The 23,495-nt window shown below is 35.4% G+C and overlaps 2 protein-coding genes across 8 annotated transcripts in view; one reads left to right on the top strand and one right to left on the bottom strand.

Annotated features, from left to right (window-relative positions):
* Positions 1-16,052, top strand: part of LOC124635875 (facilitated trehalose transporter Tret1-2 homolog) — a 51,237-nt gene extending 35,185 nt beyond the window's left edge. For 2 of the 4 annotated variants that reach the window (XM_047171829.1, XM_047171832.1), the window contains exons 2-5: positions 3,505-3,631; positions 12,735-12,864; positions 14,007-14,192; positions 14,415-16,052. In XM_047171829.1, the coding sequence (XP_047027785.1) occupies positions 3,505-3,631; positions 12,735-12,864; positions 14,007-14,192; positions 14,415-15,556 (1,585 nt within the window). In that variant the 3' untranslated portion in view covers positions 15,557-16,052. Of the gene's footprint in view, positions 1-2,046; positions 2,263-3,161; positions 3,209-3,504; positions 3,632-12,734; positions 12,865-14,006; positions 14,193-14,414 lie in introns of those variants that run through there. The other 2 variants (XM_047171831.1, XM_047171830.1) reach the window with 2 other exon arrangements.
* The window catches only part of LOC124635872 (neurobeachin), a 369,067-nt gene that overhangs the window by 47,955 nt on the left and 297,617 nt on the right, over positions 1-23,495 (bottom strand). For 2 of the 4 annotated variants that reach the window (XM_047171824.1, XM_047171827.1), the window contains 2 exons: positions 22,567-22,684; positions 21,617-21,719 (listed from right to left, as the gene is read on the bottom strand). In XM_047171824.1, coding sequence (XP_047027780.1) covers positions 21,617-21,719; positions 22,567-22,684 — 221 coding nt within the window. Of the gene's footprint in view, positions 1-21,616; positions 21,738-22,566; positions 22,685-23,495 lie in introns of all 4 variants that reach the window. The other 2 variants (XM_047171825.1, XM_047171826.1) reach the window with 1 other exon arrangement.

Genomic DNA, 23,495 nt, shown 5'->3' with positions numbered 1-23,495 from the left:
AGTTTTCTTGGGTCGAGAGTAAAACCGCCAGCGATAACTAGTAAAATATAAACCTGCATATTGCAAGGGTAAGATATGTGAAGAAAAATATATAGCAAATAGGATTCAAATGTTCTTCTCTGACATCAATATTAAATAGGCGAATGATGACAGTGTAAGCAGAACGGAACGAAAATAACCGTAATTTTAAATAACAAAACTGATCAAACCGAAGCCTAAAAATATTGAATTTTAACCCCGATTCTATAACAACTAAAATTTTACAGCCATCGGACCAATTATAGCTACCATTACCCATTGTCCAGTGAATTAGGTGTTTGTGAATTGGCACCCAGCATCCCAGATGCGGTTATCTAAATAATATTTACTGTTAGAGCCGAACAATGGTGAATGCTGATTGTTAATCTCAGCTGCATCATTTGTGTAAACACCATTGCAAACCTATGTTTATTGTTTTTTATATTTTGAATCAAATAGCTTTGGTAAACTATGAAAGTTGTTTCAAACTAAAGTACCTACTACGGCCGTTCCCAAAATTCTAATATCCTTTATTTATTAAAGATAGGAGTTGTTTTTTAACTGTATGGGGCTAAAGTCAGAATTCTATCCCTAGCAACCAAATCAAAAGATAGATTATTGGGAACCGCCGTTAGTGTACCTACATAATATTAGTAGAAGCAGTATTTGAATTCTATAGGTATCTTGTAGTCCATGCACCTATATGGGTAGGTATATTTTTTGCAATGTTGCATTATTTGGGACAAAAAAAAGTGTATTACACAGTTCAACAGTCCAAAAGTTCAAATGACTCAAAAAACCGACAGTTAAAAAAATTAAAACAACAATCACAGGAAAATAAAAAACAAAGTACACTCAACAGTGTTTATAAAATGTTAAATTTATTCGAAGCTAAATATTTAGTTTAGTACGGCTGATACGACATGTCTGACTGAATCACGTCGCATTGTTATTTCTCATTGTTATCTACGTATTTAATAATAATATAAACACACGTTAATCAGTGCACACTTGTTTGAAACACTTCTGTAGTGATTGCATTAGAAATCTTGTACAATTAGAAAAAGTCCCGCATTACAATGTAATATACCTAAATGCATGGTGATGCACGAGTACGAAAGGTATGATAATGATATCGATAATTTTTTTTTGTTTTTTCGTTAACATTTACACATTTTTAAAGTGCCTTTTTTATTAACTTTCTAACCTATTTTATTTAGATCTGAAGAGTCTGGAAAAGTGCGTATTTATTTTGAAAAGTAAAATACATTGTCTGAATCACCCTCCAAGCAGTTTTATGATAACTGGCACGCGATATATTTTTTTCAATCATTCGTATCAGCATGAAGAATCGATATGTACTGAGATTTACATCCTTTGCAATATATTAAAGTTTTCTATGAGTCATGGCGTTGCTATGCCTTTCTTTGACATTTGAGACATTAATGCACTTGATAGGAACACGAGTTATAGTAAGACTTGCAGTTAGGTATTTTTAACCGACTTCCCAAGAAAGTAGGGGTTCTTAGTTTTGATGTTTGTTTTTTTATTCTTCAATAGAAAATAAAGCATTTAAAAAGTTCTAAAAATACCATTGATGTAAAAACTTTGGCAATAATCTATAGATATACTTTTCTCGATAATCCTTTTGTCTTCATTACTAATTCAATGCCGAAGTCGCGAATATCAATAACATTTCACTTTCGTGCGTGTTTTGTTTGATTCTATTAGAGTCGGAGCTAAAAATAACGCTAAAGCCGGCAGACAAGCGGCTCAAATAAAGATAAATCAATAGACAAGTGATCTATTTTGTTGTTTATCTTACAATTCTAGACTAAGATAAAAAAAATACTCGTGCTGTCATCTCTTAAAACGATGGCCGATAAACGATGATTCTATCTCGATTTATAATCGATCGTCTTTTGATTGATTCATCAATTGTTTACCGAGTGACGTCTCGTTGCGTGCAAACACAAGTACGTGTGACATAATAATCATTCGCTCCGTAGATAGGGTAGAAAGTAATGACATTCTGCCAGTGTCACTTCCCGCGCGGTTCAACAATCTTATCAAAAATAATACCTACTTGTTTAAGAAAATTCCTATGTAACAGTGCGCGACCGAGATCGGTGACAAATGTTCTGATATTTTTCTAGTGTCTAGTTACAAATAAGTATGTGTTGTTAATAATAGCGAGTGTTTTTCTAAATCCAGTGTATTGTGTTAGCAGTATCTATCAATGGGGTAAGAATTCTAGCGATGATTGTTCAACAATAACATATTACTATGTTTTCTTTGTTTTTTCGTAGAAGTAGTCTCATTTGCATGACGTAAATAACTGATATCGAAGCATTCGGACTATTTGGGCTAGACATGTTTTTTGTTTAAACAAAGAATTTAGAGTACATGACGATGTACTTAGTATGTGCGTCAACCGTCACGCACGTCTGTTGCATCCTAATGCAATTATCAAAAAACAAAACGCATTGCGTTACAATATACGGTTTTTACTACTATTCTTTGTACCAGATAATTTATCGTTGAATTCCGTACTCTACTAGTTCCATCATTGTATAGAACGAACAATGATAATGGGCGCAGTAATACGAAATAAATACAATACTTTGTAACGTAAATGGCAAGGATTGAAAGGCACGAGATAGTACGCATAGATAACGATATAACATTGTGCAGAACAAGAAGGATAACACTATAAAAAGTTTCTAGCAAATAGGTTGAACTTTGAATGAAGGATAAGACCTGGTACCTAAGACATTCTCTATGGTAAAAAAACGATTAAGTATAGCAATTTGACAGTATGAAAAATATTATTCACGTGCTTATATCTTGTGTCCTATTCGTCTTTCAGTAAGATAATAATTTGTATAAACTGCGTAATAACATAGAAAAAATATGTTTCCATGAAAAGCATAGACAAACAATGATTATTTTGTTCAGCAAGTAGGTACATACAATTGCTAATGTGTTCAGTCATGAAACATAAACCCATGTAGTTTTCAAATTAAAATACCTAATTAGATGAAAATTGAAACGGAAAAAACAAAAGCTGTAAATGGTTTAATGTGCAAAATTAATTGAAATGATTTTGTTATTTTACAGACTATGAATCATTTTCTTCATATTTTTTGATATGTTGTATGCTGGGTTCGTCGCTCCATGTAAAACATTGGTACCCTGCAGCATCGATCATATACATACTATTTATATGATGAAGATTTTTAAATAGATTAATACTGTTGAAAGACAACAATTACAAACATTGTTGAAAGGTTCTTCTAACCTACATGTGTTGCTGGGGAGTTTGTTGCGCCACTTCTTCCCAGCAATAACACATAGAAAGTGGAAAAGGGCGGGCGTTTTGGGGGCTTGGCGGCAATCTGACACAACCGGATAGAGATCAGAACTTATACTATTTGTATGAAAATGTTTTTTTTAATACTTATGTGTGAATTTGTATTGTTACAGGGGAGCAAGGGGTGCGCGCGCGGCGGCGGGTGCGGGCGCAGCTTGTTGGGGCGACCGGCGCGCGCGCAACATGTTCTCGAGCATCAAGGGCTTTTGGAAGGTGTGCCGCTATGGCGACCTTTACATGGTAACGTACCTTTTTACATAATCGTCAATAAAATGGAAAAAATAATCTAGACTGTAAACTGTAACTGTAAGTTCTAGACTTTCTTACAGCCAGTTTCTTCATCAAAAGTTAAAGCCAAAGTAAAAGTCAAAGTAATGTCTAAAGTAAAAGTAACGGTCAAATTCAATTTTTCTATTAGTTTTGCTGTCACTTTAGCCTTGAAAAAACGTATTTGACCGTTACTTTTGACATTACTTTAACTTTTGATGAAGAAACTGGCCGTTAGTAATTCGAACGTTCAGATTAGCTCATGTTGTATCCTCTTTTATATAATCATAACAAGCAATAACAGAAAAAATGTGCGTGTCATTGCAGTGAATCGTGTAATCAATTAATCGAATCAATTGTTGTTACGAGTAAAATTCTACTTTTTTATACAAAACATATAGGTATGGTTTGTGTATTTCTTGTTGGATCCTGGCCTTCCTCCCAGGGTCCTTTAGCAGATAACTGAAAGTATGGCGAGTCGTGATGACGGAGCCGCATCTCGATCCTTTCAAATATCATGTTCTAGTTTCATTTAAGTCCGTGTCAAGGGCAAGGTGACAGATAAATTTATTTGAAAAACACTGAATTTTGCAATTCAATTGCGATTCAGTTGAGCAACAATAATCGTAAAAGGCAATTAAGATATTCAAACGCCCACTGAGTGAATTGTTTTAAATTTTACGCAGTTTTGACTCAGCCATTTAAGTGGGAGTTACTTAGCTTTCAATAGTTTGACAATTCGACTGATAAGACTATACATAGTATCAATTAATAAATTGCAATAAAGATTAATTCAACATCCATTACGCGATATAATTCCATCGTGTATAAATTCACATTACATACAAGTTATATTTATAAGTTTTATGTTTTTTTACACAGCAGGAAATTGTACTTTAGATTAGTTAGATTAATTAGATTATTCAAATTCAAATAATCACTCGTAATTGATTATCGTAACTGTTATTTTTGGCTTACTAAAGTTCTTTCGATATCAGGTCAACAGGGAAATACATCGAAATCGGAAAAAAATATGGGCCAATTTTATAATTACAGCACCCGTTACGGAAATCCGACCCGGTTATGTTCCGGAACTTTATAAAAAAACTATTGAGATTATAATAGCGACAGAGTTAAGTTTAAATTAATTTCGGATGGAAGTACCAGGAAATCATGAGCGTGCAGTAGTTCACACCGTTCTTTGTTACGTTAGATCATCGCTCCACGACTTGTGAACTGACGCAAAGACTCCTCACGAGACTTGTAAACTGGTTTGTCACATGTTCTAGAAATATTTGATAGCTCCACCATTTAAATCTACATAAAAAAAGAAAAACATAATTTGTCTAGTTCGATGTTTGATTGCAACTGCATTGGCAAATTGCTTCCTGTATATTTTTTAAATCCCTATGTTTTTAATTACGTTAAAGATCAAATGAGACAATCAATAACTAAAAATATGTAACAAACTTTTGTAAATATTTTTCAAGAATAAAAGTAGCTAAAAATACCTCAACAAAACAACATCAGTTTAACCGACAAAAAACAATAATGACGAAAAACAAATAGATGGTTTTACTTCGTTTGCTATGCATTCTTGCACAGACTAGATATAAAACAAAAGATAACAATAGTTTAAGTACCTACCTAAATAATAATTTCGACGTGTGACAAAAGTTTAACCACAAGATCTTTCTTACAGCGACACTTAATACGATTTTTTGTTATCATAGCAAGTATTTTTTAGTCTATCTATTATCTATAATAATGTAGTAGTTACTTGAGATATAGATTATCAGCTCAAACCAGTTTTGGACCACTAACCTTTTCTATTATTAATGGCTTGTTGATAAGCTCGATAATAAAAAGCTTAAAATAGAAGCTTGACACAAGTTAAGCCAAACATCTGTTTTGTTTAGGTACCTAAATGTATAAAATTAGAGCAAGCTGAGACTTCACGATAGTTCATATACCAAGGCTGTCATTATTTACCAGTTTCTGACCACAAAATCTACATTTACCGTAATTTCTATATTGAAAATCTACCTAAACTAATAAATATTATGAACAGAACATTTGACTGTTTCTTCCCTACAGGCTCCGAAAATATTTGAACGTTTTGAAAATTTCTTACACTGTTGGGAGGCCAACTTATTACCGAGTAACATAGACTATGTTTTACCTGATAATGGGCAGCAGTTTCTTCATGATGCTAGTGGAACTATATGAAATAAAAACATTGGAGTTCAGCATTCATTCAATTATCACACCCAGAAACCAGACGATATTGCTCAAAATTTTAGCATACAATATAATTGCAGATGCTAACAACCGTTGGAACATTACATAAAACTACGGCATTGAGGCGGCCGCTCCGTTCAAGTTCAATGACGAGATTCGTAAACGAATGACCGCCGGCCGCCGGGCGCACCGAATTACACGTTAATTATGCACCTGCTTAACTATGTAACTATGAGTGATGGTTAAGTGGTCTAGACTTTATTGTTAATGACGGCGTATTGTAATGGGTTAGGTATTGCAGTTTTAGAATTTAGAGTTGCATTTTTCAGATAATGTTTAGGTCGTACTACGGTCATCAACGTCTGAAGATATTATCCTTGCAGTAGAAAGTTATGGTAATATTTTTTACGAAAGTTTCTTTAAATACTGCTCTGTGAAAGTTCAGTGTCACAGTCATAATTCCTTGACTTGGAAAGATCTTGTTAACAATTATTTCCAAAGGTGCAATACACTACAGTCATTTGACGACATCTCATTATGAAAATGTCCAAAAGCCAATGTTGTGAATATTTACATACGCTTCCTAATTACTCGCTAGATTAAACACTGAAGTAAATAAACAGTACATAGTACGTATGTAGTAAACAAAATGTCAATGAAAGCATAAACGATAATCAAGGTGAATTAAATCTGTCTTGTTATTAAATTGGCGGTGCGGAAGCGGAAGAAAGGATAGTAACATTTTATGTGTCACATAAGATACGGTATACTCTACATTATGTTGATAATTCAAGAGATTTCGGGAAATGTCTCAGTAGTTAAAATTAATTTAAAAAATCAAGCGATTTCTTCAGTTGTTTTTTTAGAATCATTTGTTATTTGTTGTAAATGAGTATTTCTTTTGTTTATTTATTCAATTACTCAGTTCGTGCATCAATAGATACAATGAAGTTATAACATGTGAAGTTGTAAGATTTTCCAAAAAAAAGTGGATCAAAAAACCCAATACGATGTCTGTTGACGTAGTTTTTCATTTAATTTGCACGTTTTAATGGCACATAACTAACATATAAGTGGTTATTATGATATTTACTTGATATATAATAACACAAAGTTTTTGCAGTGCTACAGAGACGAGAAACTTTATCAAATTCGGTTGATCAACATCTTAGGTATGTTTCAATATTTTGACAAAGGTTTGACAACCGATCTCCATTGAGTGATGGCTTTACATTTGTTAAGATATTAATTATAGCGTTAAAAAGATGAACAGATAGGTGTGTTGTTCTTCTTAATTAAAATTGAATTAAGGAGAGTTGATAACCTAATTATAGAGTCATAATACAACCAACGAAGTTCTATAATCTCAATAATATTGTTTTTTATTATAATCTCAATAAAAATAATTTAAAAAGAGTATTGAGATGAAATGGATTTCAACTTAAGACCTAAATAGAGTACCTATTTTTTGACATTGACACACATTTTCCAACGTGGAAATCTTGTCAACACATGTATTTCCCGCGATAACATGTATTTAGAATATAAAACCTTCGTTTGTAGCCTAGAAGCCCGTAGGTTTATCAAGCAGTAGGGGTATCTGTTCACATTAATGGGTCACCTTCGATCTATCATCAGTTGCTCAATGACAAATTACTATAGTTCAGTTGATCAGGAGAAACTATGTACTCCTAATGTTCTTCCAAATAAGAAATACTTGGATCTTTTAATACCATTTGTTTTTACAATTTGATACTTGTATTTTTTTAATAGGATCATTTTCTGTACTAACTGATTTGTTCTTGACATGGTAAACCACCATTGTTCTTATTATTTATAATAAAACATGTATTACTTCAATTTACTTTGAACGATTTGCACTAGGACATTTTCAGCCTCTTCGTTGTAGAGATTAAAATCATATTTTGAATCAAAAGAGATTATATTTCGACATCAAAAATGCAACCTTGGAAAATGGGTTCTATGCTCGCTCAGACATAGACAATGAATTAATTAATTTATATTTTTTGCTAGCTCGCAATCCTACACCCAATGCGACCTAATTGTAGCCACAATACCTGTTATAAATATTATTCGATTATTCTAGACTTATATGTCGTTCCTACTTGTTTAGCATACCACCAACAAAAACAAATTAAGTCATCTGAATAACGACCCCGAAATAATATAATATTACATGTGTCGCTGACCTGGGTGTAAAAACTCATGCCAAATAATTTCAGAACGATATATTTCACCGCTACTGAAAATACTTCGTAACTACGTAATTGGCTGAAAATGCTGTGTAAAATTAACTGTTAAACGTCAACGCACGTAATATTGTAAACAATTTGGAACATTTTGAACAAACATAAAAATGAAAATCATTCATTGTCAAATAAAGAAAACTAAAAAAACATTAGCCTTCTTTGGCACTCGGATAAAAAAGTTTTACAACAAAATAAAGCTCGCAATTAGTTCACGAGTACTAGGCGCACATAAGCTTCCAAGAAATGCAACTGGAGCTCGCAGTGAAGGCGACGCAGTATCGGCACGGTCAAGGTTGCCTACATGCGGGTTACTACTTTACCACGGTAACGTTGTCCACATCCTTCCGATATTATGCGAGCCTGGTACATGTTGTACTAAATTATCGATTGATTACATAACAAATCGATCTGTTTGGGTTTGTCAATATTTTTGTTAAAGGTAATTTTAAAGTCGATGAGATTATTTGCATTTCAAATAAGTATGAAAGCCTGCGACTAAAACACTGGAGTAATTTGTAGCCGTCAAAAATTTACATAACTTTTTAATCGTGAGATACCTATTCTTAGTTTTTCTAGAATTCACGCGAACAGTCTCAGGCTAATATTATCATGTATAGAAAATGTCACCAGATAAAACAGTAGGTGAAAAACATACGTGGCCTTACGTTCACTCAGGCTACGCTCCATTGAATTAAATTAACTGGAAGAGACATTACATAACTGATAATTAGTGATAATGGTAGTGAATAAACTTTCCAGTGTTCTTACGAACAACAATTCGTTCAAACCTGCTTATTATTGCACAATACTTCATCAATGAGTTTTATTTTTTGTACAGTATAACATGTTTACACTGCAAGTCTGCTATTTTAAACATAATAAGCTAATTTAGACATAAAATGCACCTTATGCAATATGCATGTGAAATCACTGACCTGAGAAGAACAACTGAATACCTACACTTTATGTAACTGTTGTGATGATCACATTTATAACAACGCCTGCTTAGAAAAGGGAATAGGCAGATACCCCTTATAAAAGTAAGCTGAAAAAGCCGATTTGATAATTAAATTACTTTTTTAATATTTCTGGGCTCTTCCATAATTTCTTTATATCATGATCGTCGGTTATAAATATAATATAAATGAACGGCTAGCGCCCGCAGAGCTAGTGCAACAATACCCAGTGGGAATGTACACAGACGTTGATTATTTCGATTCCATCGGACTTTCTCTCACCGTGAGTATTCTATTGAAAAAATCTGCGTAATAAATATAGGTATAAATATTATCGGACACCAGTTTTCAACTGTAAATGGACTTATGTTACAAGATTTTCTGGCACGGCTGTGATTTTTACGAAACCAATGAACTCATTTCCACGACAATAATAATTGTTTGGGCATGGTTCAAACTGTTTCCTAGTCTACCTTATAGATTCATGTCAACATTTAAAGATGCCAAATGTGTAACGTTTGCGTAAACTATCGATGACATGTGCTGAAAAACAGACAAAAGCGTGAATATGTAATGATCACTACTGAAAGATAAAGATTTCAGCATGTTTCAGCCATCCATTCCATGATGATTTTACTTGCTGAATGTCACAGTGATTGTGCATTTTCATCAATTTAAAAATGTAAGAAAAGTTTACCGTTGTTTAATGTCATTTTAAGCAACTGTAAGTGTACTTATGGAAACTAGCAATTTGATACAGTCATGTTCATGATGACTTCACTATAAAGCCGTCCATGGTTCAAATAACATTTAAGTATGTCACTTTTGAAAAGACCATAGGTCAGGTTTTTGCACTTATCATTTTGTTCCACCTGACATTTCAACAATCATTTTTCACGAAAATTTGCGAAAATGTCGCGAATCACGCAAAAACTATCAGCGAGTATTTAGTTATTTAGTAATTAGGGACCGTCCACATACCACGTAATGGTCGTTAGCACAATCATAAGAATCGCCCGCCAGTTATATTGTTCCGGTAGTTGACTGCCATTTATAGACCACTTACACGCATGTAAAGTCGCTGTAATGTGCTTTGACATTACATGAAAAAATCACAACTTTGCACACAACGCTATGTATATGTAAAACAAAAAAGAAAATTTTCAAAGTTAATAGTAATTTTAGTATGGGTATAGATAGTTCAACTCAGATTTGCGCGCGGCCCTATGTGTGCGTCGGCTTGTAAATATACAACTTTCATTCGTGTGACAGTGACGTCGTCCGAGCATGACGTGTTCTTATCGCTTTTTGTTATGGGTACAGTCGTTTACGAAAATGTCTAGTTCTTCACGGAGAAAATGTTTAAGGAGTCTCGTAGCGTTTCAAAAAATGAAACAACATTCAAAGCTTTTTATTATTACATTTTACAGTTTTTCATTATTTTCTCATAAGTTTTTTCAAATTGACGTTGACAGTATCTAAGAAATAAATGAGGTGAAATATCTAAGATGAATTAAATACTCCTTACATATTTTCTAGATCTCGGGGTACGCGGACAATAAATAAAAGTGAGGACTAAGAATGTAAAAAGACGTATAATCTAGTATAATAATGTAAACAAAATGTGTGGGGAATTTTAAAAAATAATATTGCTTCGCATAATGTCGACCAAAATAAGACGGAAATAATGAAACTCATAAATGAACGTTTAAGTCATATTGATGAAGGGATGTTGGGTAATACTTGTCGACATGTACAAAAGAAAAATACTATAGACATTTTGACATGGAGTCAAAATTTATAATTTACCTCGGTGAGAGTAGCGAATCCGAAAATTCATCATTTGATTTTTCAAGTAGCGATTCAGAATCATTATAAATAAATAAACATTAAATTAAGTAATAACTGTTTTTCTTTAAACAGCCGTAACCCCTAAATAACTGTATTTGTACCCGACTGTACCTCTTGTCACGCACACAAAGTCACTGTGTATGTACAAGGGTTACCCACACATAAGGCCGCGCGCAAGACTGAGTTGAACTTACTATAATAGTATCAAATTGCATGTTAAGCAGTGAATAAGTGTTCTATTAGCAATTACTGAATTTTGGGAAAATCCTGAAATTAACAGCTTCTTCAGATCTTTCTATTACGTTAAACAACTTTTACATAATAAACACATACAGTTGACTACGCACAACGTGGTGTTTTGAAGACCATTTCGATATATATTCTTCTGTCTAAGTTATGTAAGACCTATTACAGATAGACAATAGGAAATACAACGAAAATACGACCACATACCTATACTCATTACCGTAAAGATTGAGACAATCGTCAATTAATTAGCGTAATAAGTAGTCATCAGGCCCAGGTACCAGGGCGGCAAGTACTCAAACACGTGGCGTCACCGGTGGACTATAATTTTCCTTTCAGTGCACGTTGGGAGATAAACATCAGTGTTGACGATTACCTAGTCACTGTTTGTGATGCCAAGTTACTATCGGTCGCGACTATTTGTATGAATTTATTTGTATTGACTTTAGATTTGAAATTTTTTATGTTCCTGGCATTGCATCATTTTCATTCTCATAACTAGAATTTCATTCCAAAATTCTTACTTTCTTAGTATGAAGTTTAACTTCAATTGATACGAGTAAAAGATTCTCTGAAAAACATATTGTGTCTTCATAGATTGGGAAACTGGCCTTAACGCTCTAATTATTTGATTGCTACCATTGTGATCGTTTGAGAGGACGTCAAACGTCAATTCCAGCTTTTGTCATTTCCTAGTTAATTGGCAGTCTTCATTGGCGGCAGAATGTCACTGACCTCTTTGCGCTTCCTTTGTAGCACTTACTTTTGGATAATTTACTTTTGAAGAAAAAACAAGATGTAATTATTAGGTGGGATGCTATAAAATATTTTTTGGTAATATAGCTACAGGAGCAAATATGTGGGCAAAAGTTGATATGAAAATTATTATTATTTATTTACGTACTTCTATTAAATCTCGTCAGGTCGCCAATTTCACGGTGTGGAGCCCTAACGATACTTATTGTGTTAATTTTATGTTATTATTTATACTTGTCTCTATGTAATAATGTAATGACAACGATGACAAGATAGCCCGTTCACTAAAAACTCCATAAGTGCAGCTCTGACTTGCATCTTCAGAATATGCATTTTTTGTTTTCGTTATTTTCAGTTGAAGAACATATTAGGACGAATTAAACTTTATTTTTGGATCATAAATTACTGCATTCTTATAGTGCCTTTTTTATGCAGTATCGTAGAGGTTATTTCTATAACAGTAACTTTTACGTAACTTGTGGTCAGAGAGAGGATAATTCTTATGTAAACAAGTAATGAATGATGCATCATGCTTGTATCATGATCTATCCCAACGTTCTGATGATTAGCGTCAATTGGTAGATAAGTGACCAACTAGGTCAGTTTCATGGCAATGACAGGTACTATTTCAGTAAAGCATTTTCCCATTGCTTTTTTCATAGCCCACAAAATTGAATTGACTTACTTTTTCTACCATTTATTTAAGGAATTTCGCTATCTTCAACAGAAGCTTTACCAGGACTTCATAATTTCCAGGTGCTGGCGGCATTGGCCGCGCAGTCTATCAACATATCGGTGGGGTTCTGCCAAGGCTTCTCAGCGGTCCTGCTGCCCCAGTACACACATGAACACCCATTGATCTCGTATGAACAGAGTTCATGGATCGGTGAGTTGCATTTTATATTTAAATCTGTAGGACTTACCTACGAGTTTATTTTACCGTAATTTAACACTATTCTTACTATATTTTATTATACAACAATTTTGTAACCTTGATCATTTGAGTATCCTGACAGACTACCTAACATTTTATCATTAATCACTATGTCCACAATAGTTAGTTGCTAGATGCTATCTGTCTGACAGGATGTTGAAAGAAAATTCATTAAGATTTGCTCACATTTTCGTGTTAGAAATACGTTTGTGCACGTGTAACGTTCTAGTCATTTATGGAAATGGCAGTTATTTCTTAGGGACTTTGTCCCTTTATTTTTCCCCTTCAGACTTTATCCTTTATGACAAAAACAATGTAAACAAAGAGATGAAAAGTGACGATACCAGCCAACCTGAATGGATAGCGCCAAAAACAATGTTTACGTTTTATTTCGGGAGTAGCGGCCGATGCCAGGGCGAACACGTGACCGAGCTCATTGAACACGCTAAAAATAATGCTTTGACACGAAGCACGTTTTAATGAAAGTGAGTTTGGTACAGTCGGAAACCGCAAATATTTAAGAAATTCAAAGTAATGTAGAAAAACACCAATAAAACAAACATTGGTCTTACAATACGGTGCATGATCAAATACATAATTACAGTAGGAAACAGCTATCAATTCAAATAAAGCAACATTTTGTAGACATTTCTAATTAAATATTGGCGCAAATCGCTGACATGCGCAAACAAGATAACGTTAGCACATAGTTAAACAAATCATTTGTACTAGGAGTGGAGTGACACGAGGAGGTGGGGTCGTAAGCCTAGCGCCTTATTGCTGAGCACGCACAACGTGAGGGTATAGAGTTATTGTTATGGCGTGTTCAAGGAGCTGGGTAGATAACGTTGGGCTTACCATGAGGTTGGATGCAAAATTTAGATAAGCTAGAGTGAAACGTGGCTGCCATAATATGTTGCATGAGATAGGATACAAGCTATCTGTAGTCTTAGGATTTCTATTTATTTATTTAAAAAACACACCATTTATACAGGAACGAAATGATTGTAACCTTTGTTGTGAACCTAATAAAGCCAAAACTGATGCATCAATAATTTAGAAGCATGCCCTAATCATTAATTTCCTCGTTGCAGCGAGTTTGGGTGTGATATCAAACCCTATCGGAGCCCTGCTGGGCGGCATGATGGTGGACGCAGTCGGCAGAAGGCTGCTGCTGCAGTCCATCGTCCTACCCAACCTGGTGGGCTGGCTCATCATCGCCTTCTCAGAAACCTACATCTTTCTATGTATAGGAAGGTTCATCACTGGATTTACTATTGGTGAGTACATCTATTTCATACAATATTCACAAAACAAAGAAATTCATAATACAATGATAGAGCGGTTATTACAAAACAAATCTCTTCTGAAACCACAACAGACCAATGACTGTTGGAAACTGGGCGCCTCACAAAGTAATTGAATCTCAAAACAAACGTACCGTGTCAAATTTTCACACTTAACTGACCGTTTCTAATTGAACGACCGTTTTCATATTACAGGTATGTCAACGGTTTCCTACATATACGTGGCGGAGATTACTACTCCCGAGAAGCGAGGAGTACTCAGCGCCCTGGGACCCGGCCTGGTGTCCACCGGGATATTCATCGTCTACTCCCTCGGAGCTTTCATACATTGGAGGAAGGTAGCAGCCATTTGCGCGGGAGTATCCCTTCTGACTCCCTTCCTTATGTACTTTGTCCCGGAGTCACCCCTGTGGCTCGCATCTAAAGGGCAGATGAAGGAGGCCTACAATGCGATGTTCTGGCTCCGACAGAACAACAGCACAGCACAACAAGAGCTCATGGAGTTTACCAAAGATAGAAAAATAGGAGAAACCATGACCTTCGTACAGAAACTCAGCTTGTTCAAGAGGAGAAGCGTCGTCAAGCCGTTCCTTTTGCTCATCATCTTCTTTATATTCCAAGAAATGTCTGGTATCTACGTGATACTGTACTACGCTGTAGACTTCTTCAAGTCTGTGGGGACCAGTGTGAACGAGTTCACGGCATCTATCATTGTTGGTGGCGTGCGAGTATTCATGGGTGCAGTAGGAGCATGCTTGATCAACAGCTTTAGGAGAAAAACCCTAGCTGCGACCTCAGGTTTATTGCTAGGCATAGCAATGCTTGGGGCGGCAGTATGCGACAGTGTGAACGGACCTCCCCTCGTAAAACTCGCTTGTGTATTACTACATGTGTCATTCAGCATGGTCGGGTTCTTACAACTTCCGTGGATAATGTCCGGGGAACTGTACCCTCATGATATAAGAGGGGTCATGTCGGGAGCCACCTCTTGCTGTGCATACATTCTCATCTTCTTTAATATTAAGACATACCCTCAGTTAGAAAACTTGTTAACTAGTAACGGTACACTGTACCTCTTCGGTGGCTGTGCGCTCCTGGGAGCGGCCTATTGTTACTTTTTCCTTCCCGAGACTAAAGGAAAAACTTTGACTGAAATTATGAAGCAATTTGATGATGACAAGAAAGAAATAGATCCAGAAGTTGGTTTCACGAAAGAGAAGCCACCCACAATGGAAGGCAAGCCCGTGCAGAGGCGACACAGTGCCGGAGCAACGGTTTCTTTAGAAAAGAATTGGACGCTGGACGAATGCAAGAAGACTACAGACCACCGCGAATGATCTTCGCCGTCTTATGCTAGCCTAGTACTTTTAGATATAAATGAATAAGTTACCAATGAATTTGTATAGTTAACTATTTTTAATATTGTATTGTTTGTGAAGTTTTGTGATCAGTATTAATTAGGATGATTTTTAACGTTTTGATGATGTTACATTCCACTAGTGATAAATAATTTTAATACAAGGTGACGACATAGGTATATCGAGTTTTGCCTAGTTCTAAGTACAAATATTGGTGTAACAAAATCGAGGCACTGAAGTGATTTATAAAGTAACTATTTTTATACCTTACAGTTAGGTAGATGAGTATTTTTATACGATAAGCATTACTATTTATTCCTGATAGAAGAACTAGACGTATCTATTAACACTAAAGAGAATGAACTGCATACAGGGTGAATGAATGTTTTTATTATAAAAATGGGTGGACTTACATAATATAAATGAAAGATAAATGCTGTGATGAAGTGTGAATAAAGGAGTGAATTGTTTATAATGTTTGTTTTATTTATACTTGTATAAGTATCTATTGACCTGCATAACGATAAGATAATATTATGTACCGATGAAATGAGGTCAACGTTCAAGTGCAGATATGTTAGCTCCCCGAGAAAACATCGTTAGATAGTAATTCTCAGTGGCGGATTTACCAATAGGCCAAGTAGGCCAGTGCCTAGAGCGGCAGATTTAGAGGGGCGGCAAATTTTGCGAATTTTTTTACAGTTTTTTTTTTATAATTATACGAGTACACAATCCATATATAAATAAACGATTAATAAACTCACTGTAATATATGCTTAGGTTTATGTGATCATGAATTTAAAAATATTCCAATAGCGTTTCAATAAAAATAAATTGAAAAATCCGCTCGCTTCGCTCCCGGTTTCTTCATCTTTTCTGGTTTATTCTGCGCTCTTTGAGTCCAATCTAACAAACAGTTAAAGCACCGAAGTAGCAAAAACAACTGACGCTCTACGCTGACGATTTCTAAGCTGTTCAGGAGGTGGAGGACTTTTGTGTCCCAAATAATTTCGCTTTTGTGTCCTCAAAACTCAACAAATTAAATATTAAAATTCCTCCAAAACAGGAAATATGGTCTATAGTGCAAGCTTACTCACCAACAGAGCAGTCATCTACTTTAGAAATCGATGCATTTTACTCAACTCTCAACATCGCTCTAAAAAAGTACACATACAAACACTGCATAGTAATGGGAGATTTCAATGCTCAGATTGGAAGTCCACGAAATGGAGAAGATATTGTACTTGGCCCTTACATCAGAGGGAAAAGAACAAGGAACGGACAAAAACTAATAGATATAAATATAAATACTATAAACTATAGATATAAATAATAAATGGCGATGGAAAATAACATGAGGATAATGAACAGCCTATTCAAGAAAAGAACTTCAAAAAGATGGACTTGGGAATCGCCAGGCGGCAGTTTCAAAAACGAAATTGATTACATCTTAACAAATAGACCAAAATTAATTGACGACTGCGGCACCATTTATCTAAATTTTAATAGCGACCACCGAGTCCTCAGAGCACGTCTGAGCAGGTCAATGAGCACTATTAAAAGTCGACCCTTCAAAGTCAGAAGACCAACACCAAATAACAAACAAATGTTAAACACCATCAAAGACAAACTGAAATTAGTGACAGAATCATCCTTTGAGGGTATAAATACTCAGCAGAAGTACAACATACTACATGAAATATTGACATTGAGACCAGAACCTGATACTAAATATAATACGAAGGATAAGAAAAACTTGTCAGAGAAAGTAATTACACTCCTAGAAGCAAGATCAAAACTGTTAAATACTACAAAGAAAACAAAAATTATCAGAAACAAAATAAGCGAAATAAGTAAAGAAATCAAAAACCAAATAAGAAAAGACAGAGAACGCACTAGGCGTGAAACTTTTGAAAAATACATAAGCAAAACCGGAGGTATTAAAAAGCTCTAAAAACTTTAAAGGAAAAGAAAAACTGGATACCCAATATGAAAGACCGACTTTCGAAAACGAAAACAAAAAGATGTGATATACTGTCAATAGCAACTACATTCTACGAAAACCTTTACTCCAGCAAGAACCAAATAGTAAACACCGACTTAAATAACACCGACGCGGTTCCACCTATACTAATAGAAGAAATATACAAGGCAATAGAAACACAGAAGAAGGATAAAGCTCCCGGCCCTGATAATATCAGCAACGAATTACTTACAGATTGTAAAAACGAGCTAGTACCACTACTTAAACACATTTTCAACGACATATTGCACACCGAGGAAATTCCTGCACAGTGGACTACATCAACAATAATCCTACTCCATAAAAAGGGGGACAAAGGAGAAATTAACAACTACAGACCAATAAGCCTAATGTCGAACATTACAAAATTTTTGCAAAAATTGTCCTAAGGCGAATAACCAAAACTCTTGATGAAAACCAGCCCAAGGAACAGGCTGGCTTCCGGTCAGGCTATTCAACATTGGACCATATACTAACGGTAAGACAACTTTTTGAAAAAGCCAAAGAGTTTAAAGTGCCCTTCTACTGTTGCTTTATCGATTTCAACAAGGCATTTGACTCAATAGAACACAACAGTATCTGGCAATGTCTGAAGAAACAAGGAGTCGACCAGAAATACATTAGGATTTTAAAAAAAGCATATACACTAACAGTACAGCAAGAATAAAACTAGAGAAACAAGGGAAACAAATAAACATAAACAGAGGCGTACGCCAGGGAGATCCACTGTCACCTAAATTATTCACAGCTGTACTGGAAGATATCTTTCGGAGACTGGAATGGGACCACTACGGACTTAACATAAATGGCGAAAATCTTACACACTTGAGGTTCGCTGATGACATAATAATACTGGCAAGGAGCAAAGACCAACTACAATACATGATCACTGATCTGGATAGAGAAAGCCGCAAGGTAGGTCTGACGATGAACACTTCAAAAACCAAAGCTATGACAAACGCATTGGAAGACAATATTCTTTTAAACGGCGAACCAGTAGAGTTTGTAAAAGAATACACTTACTTGGGCCAACAAATCTCGGTCACTGATATAATGATAAAAGAAATCGACACAAGGATTGGAAATGCATGGAAATGCTACTGGGGGTTTAAGGAAATAATGAAGAATACAGAAATCAAAACGTACGTGAAAACAAAACTGTATAACACTTGTATACTCCCAGTCTTGACATATGGCTGCGAGACATGGGCTCTCACCAAAGCGCAATATAAGAAACTTGAAACGTGTCAGACGGCAATGCAAAGAAGCATGCTAAATATAAGAAAATCTGATGGAATAAGAAACACCACTATCCGAAGGCGCATGAAAATTGAGAATGTCACAACTAGAATAAGGAAACTAAAGTGGAAATGGTCCGGCCACATAGTCAGAGGCAATGACAAGTGGAACAAAAACATAATATCTTGGTACCCTAGGGACAAGAAAAGAAATCGAGGAAGACAGTACCGAAGATGGGATGACGAAATTAAAAGCATAGCAGGGAATATATGGACTAGAAGAGCTCAAAACAGAGCAGAGTGGAAGGAAATGGAGGAGGCCTTTGCCAAAGTTGGGCAAACAGACCAGGTCGTTGGTGTCATCAACTCGTCAGAGTTGTTAGATTAAGATTGAGTACTGTAAACAAGGTCTGAATAAACACTATTTTTATTTTTATTTTATTTTTTATTTTATTTAATATATGCTTAGGTTTATGTGATCATGAATTTTAAAATATTCCAATAGCGTTTCAATAAAAATAAATGGAAAAATCCGCTCGCGGTTTCTTCATCTTTTCTGGTTTATTCTGCGCTCTTTGAGTCCAATCTAACAAAAAGTTAAAGCACCGAAGTAGCAAAAACAACTGACGCTCTACGCTGACGATTTCTAAGCTGTTCAGGAGGTGGAGGACTTTTGTGTCCCAAATAATTTCGCTTTTGTGTCCTCAAAACTCAAAAAATTTGGCGCTCGCTACGCTCGCGACTTTTTCACTTTAGGCCGGTTTTATAAACTCGTTTTGGTATTTTACTGTTCTAAATCTTAAAAATTTTGCGCTCGCTGCGCTCGCGGCTTTTTTACTTGACACTGGTTTCTACAAGGTGTTGATTTGCATTTGTGCCATAGCTCAGGAGGAGGACATACAATACGTAAATAATCGATTGGAATTACAGTAGATGGGAAATAACTAATATGTACTGCTTTTTTTGTCATTGTAATGTCGTGGTATTTCCGAAGTAATCCAATTTTATGAATGAAATTTATGAGTGATCGTTGCGTATGCTTTGTGTTTGAGTTTGTGTGAGGGTGCAGCACGGTTTTAACGCCAGTAACATACGCGCCAAGTTTAAATAAGGCTAGATGACATTTACGGAATTCCGAAAAAAAAAATAAAGAAAAAAAAATACGTACCAATTTTTTTATTGATTTGGGTCGAGAATCATTAGCATAATTACCTCCTTGAATATGGCACGGATGCAAATCAACAGCTTGTATAAAACTAGTTAGCGCTTTATAACTTTGCAGTGGTATGACTCCGGTTTCTTTATGTTAAACCTAGCAAAAAGCACCATGAATGATTTCTACACAATTTTTAAGTACTTCAATTACAATTTTAGTCCGTGATTATATTGTCTCGTTTTTTTGGGGGGGTGCCACCCGATGGGTGCGCCTCTGATATAGTACCTACCCGAACGAATGATTTTAATTTAGTATTTTTTTTGTATTACAGGTGTTTTACGGGCGAGTTTCATGAAAATCAATTGAGCCGTTTAAAAGTTACAGAGGTTTTACGCTTTAAAGTCGCTGTCAGATAAACTTGTTAGGTCAACATTAAACTCTTCGGTACATAGCGGGTTGCAAAAATAATCTAGTAACTGACAGAAATATCATTAAGTTCACAATCATTAGGGGCGGCAAAAATTGAATGGCCTACTAGCGGCAAATTTGTAAATCCGCCACTGGTAATTCTATTAGCAAGAGGAAGATAAATATTTATATTTCTCTTTACCTAAACATTTTCTTACGTAATTAATTAGGTATTTGAATGTGTCCGCAGAATCTGTTGCCAAAATGACTGAACCAATTAATAACCATATAATTTTATGAGCTAAATAGTTTTCTTACGAAGTAATTGGAATCATATCAATAGCCAGTAAATAAGGAAAAAACATATACATAATTGGTAAATCTCTAAACACCATTCAAAATGGACTGTTTAAGAATAATGACGCAGACTTTTTACCTTACCTTTCCAAAACAAATAATACATCAATAGCATAGGTAGCGCCATCTACATAACATACAGGGAAACATAATCGACTTTTTCACGACCGGTTTAGTGGTCTCAAAGAAAACTTGAAAGCCTCTTTAGTTCGCGTTGTATTTGTTAGATGGCAGCACATTCTTTGTCTAGCTAGCTAGCACTTTTCTAATCTTGGCAGTACCTATTTATCAAAATTGCATCTTGCAAGTTTTTGCCGTATCCAATTATTTACTGTTGGGTTCAGTTTATGTACATATTTACATGACGTAAAAAAAAGCCTTATTTATACATATATACAACTAAAAAATGGCATAATATAATAATAATAATATAACCTGCCATTTTAACATGTATTTAATACATTGTCATCGGCAGGTGCCATAGTTCCCGTAGTTTCCCCATTCCTAGTCCATTAGCATCCCATCACAATAGCCCAAGTAGTTTTCATCCATAGTTAGCAATAGTTTAGCACAGAACCGGGGATTGTCCTTGGGTACATTTCTATAGTGTATACGGGGATAATCGTCGGTTTTGTGTCGCCATTTCATTAAAGTTGTCTCAAAAGGGCTTCAGCGTGTTGGCTTCGGCCCCACGTTCGCCTTCCAAAAATCCGGGACTCTGTAGTCCCGTGGTCGGTCAGAGACATACAAGATAATAATATAATATAATATAATATTATTTACTATCATTATTTTGTGAAATACCATCCACCTATATTGCTTGAAAACAGTTGAAAAACTATTAGTATATCACTTACCTGGACTGAGGTATTCCATATTTGATGCCAACCCCGACCCTGGGCAGAGCTTTGATGACCTTCTTCACGGTGGCTTGGTCGGGGAACGCGAAGAATATCGACGCTGAAACATGGAGAATACCTTATATATTACGTGCAATTGCTGTCTTTGTCACGTCACTGGTGATGGGCAGCTCATCACCGGTGGAGGGTGGGTCTGCAATCCCCAATCCGTGTGATCCATGGGTGATGAAAAAGGTTATAGTCCAGAATTGGGACATTGGGTGCTGGTGAATGATGACTGATAGTGGCTGATGAAATATTAGTCTTTAGATACAAAGTAAGTATTTTTAACTCCTAGGAAAACATCCTAGCAAATACACCTAGTGCACATTGCTAATAAATTAGAAACAGGAGTTTGCAATTATGTTGTTCAAACCAAGAGTACCAGGAAACCAGAACTGCAAAGATGTATTTTGATTGTGCAGTGTGGGGATGCTGCCTCGTGCAATTACTCTTGCGTGCAAAACACTGCATGACATTGAAATCCAATAAACCTTGCAATGTAAGACTCCTAGAAAAGAGCGTGCCTCGCGTTATTTTCAGGAGTCATCATAGGCAAAAAAGCCACAGACTGAATGAACGAATAGCAATACAAAAAACATACCTTTTGAATTATTGAATAGGTATAGCTCTCACCTATTGTCTCCTAGTTAACTATCTACAGTTGGTTATGCATTACTCATACACAGCGATAGTTTAACTTTTGCGTTGGCTACGCAAACACTGCATAGGTTAAAGATACTTTGTTTAAAATTGCTTGCCTACGTCTAAAATTTGTTGAATAATATATGAATCTTAATTATGGAGGATGTTCTAGAGCATCCATCTAACTATTTTCTTTTTTTCATGGAAATAACTCGTAGTCCATTCCTCATAACTGTAGATAATAAGTAGGTTGTTATACTCACTCCTGCTGGCGAGGAACATCTCGATGGCGACATTCTGCAGCAGGTAGCGGCGCGAGAAGATGGCGCGGATCTCGCTGAAGTACCACTTGCCGTGCAGGTGCTCGCAGTATTTCAACACCTGGAATGATGGGAGAAGGATATTGTTAGTGAAGTAAAAGATGCTACCTATAAGAATAATCATGGTCATAGGTAATATCAATATCAGAATATTGGGGTGCATTTTAATCCTAAATGTCTATTACTATGGTCTTCGATGACTCTTCGTTCAATAGAGTATTCTTGCTAGAAGACCATAGATACTGGAACTACTGATATTTTTTACCACACATTTAAAAAAAATCTTTAAAGAATTGTGAAACGTAGCGTAGTTTTTTTAAATAAAATATTGTCACAAAATAGGATTGCAATGAGTCATACCTAGGACAATAAGTTGACAAAATTACGTAGATAATTAGGTTGCAATGCATAAAAGGTAAACGAACATTGAACCCACAAAAATGCGACCAGTTTTCGCAAACCTCATTGACGACAAACAAACAAAACCTAAACCAGTTAAACAAGAAATAAACAATTAAACACACTGTCACCCATATCTTAGGACCGATTAAGATACAAACACAAGTACCTATACTTTAGTCGTAAAACCGTCCGCGAGATGGCGTTGAAAAACAAAAATAGTCCTGAGTTACCGAATACCGTGTGTCGTAAACGTACGAACATGCAGTCGTAAAAAGTTCGTTAGTATTAATTTATACGCACAATAATTGTGTAAATCAAGTGAGAGTAACGCTTGTTATATTGTTTTTATGTTTCTTCAAGAGTTGTTTCAAATAATGTCGTCGTGTGTACAGTTTGACTTCTGTTTATGTATTTAGGTATTTGTATATTATTTACTAAAGCCTTCCCTCTTTAAATAATGATTTATTTAA

This window comes from Helicoverpa zea, chromosome 13 (assembly GCF_022581195.2).
Source record: "Helicoverpa zea isolate HzStark_Cry1AcR chromosome 13, ilHelZeax1.1, whole genome shotgun sequence".
NCBI lineage: Eukaryota > Metazoa > Arthropoda > Insecta > Lepidoptera > Noctuidae > Helicoverpa > Helicoverpa zea.
The sequence above is the reverse complement of the archived record's forward strand: the minus strand, read 5'-3'. Positions and strand labels throughout refer to the sequence as shown.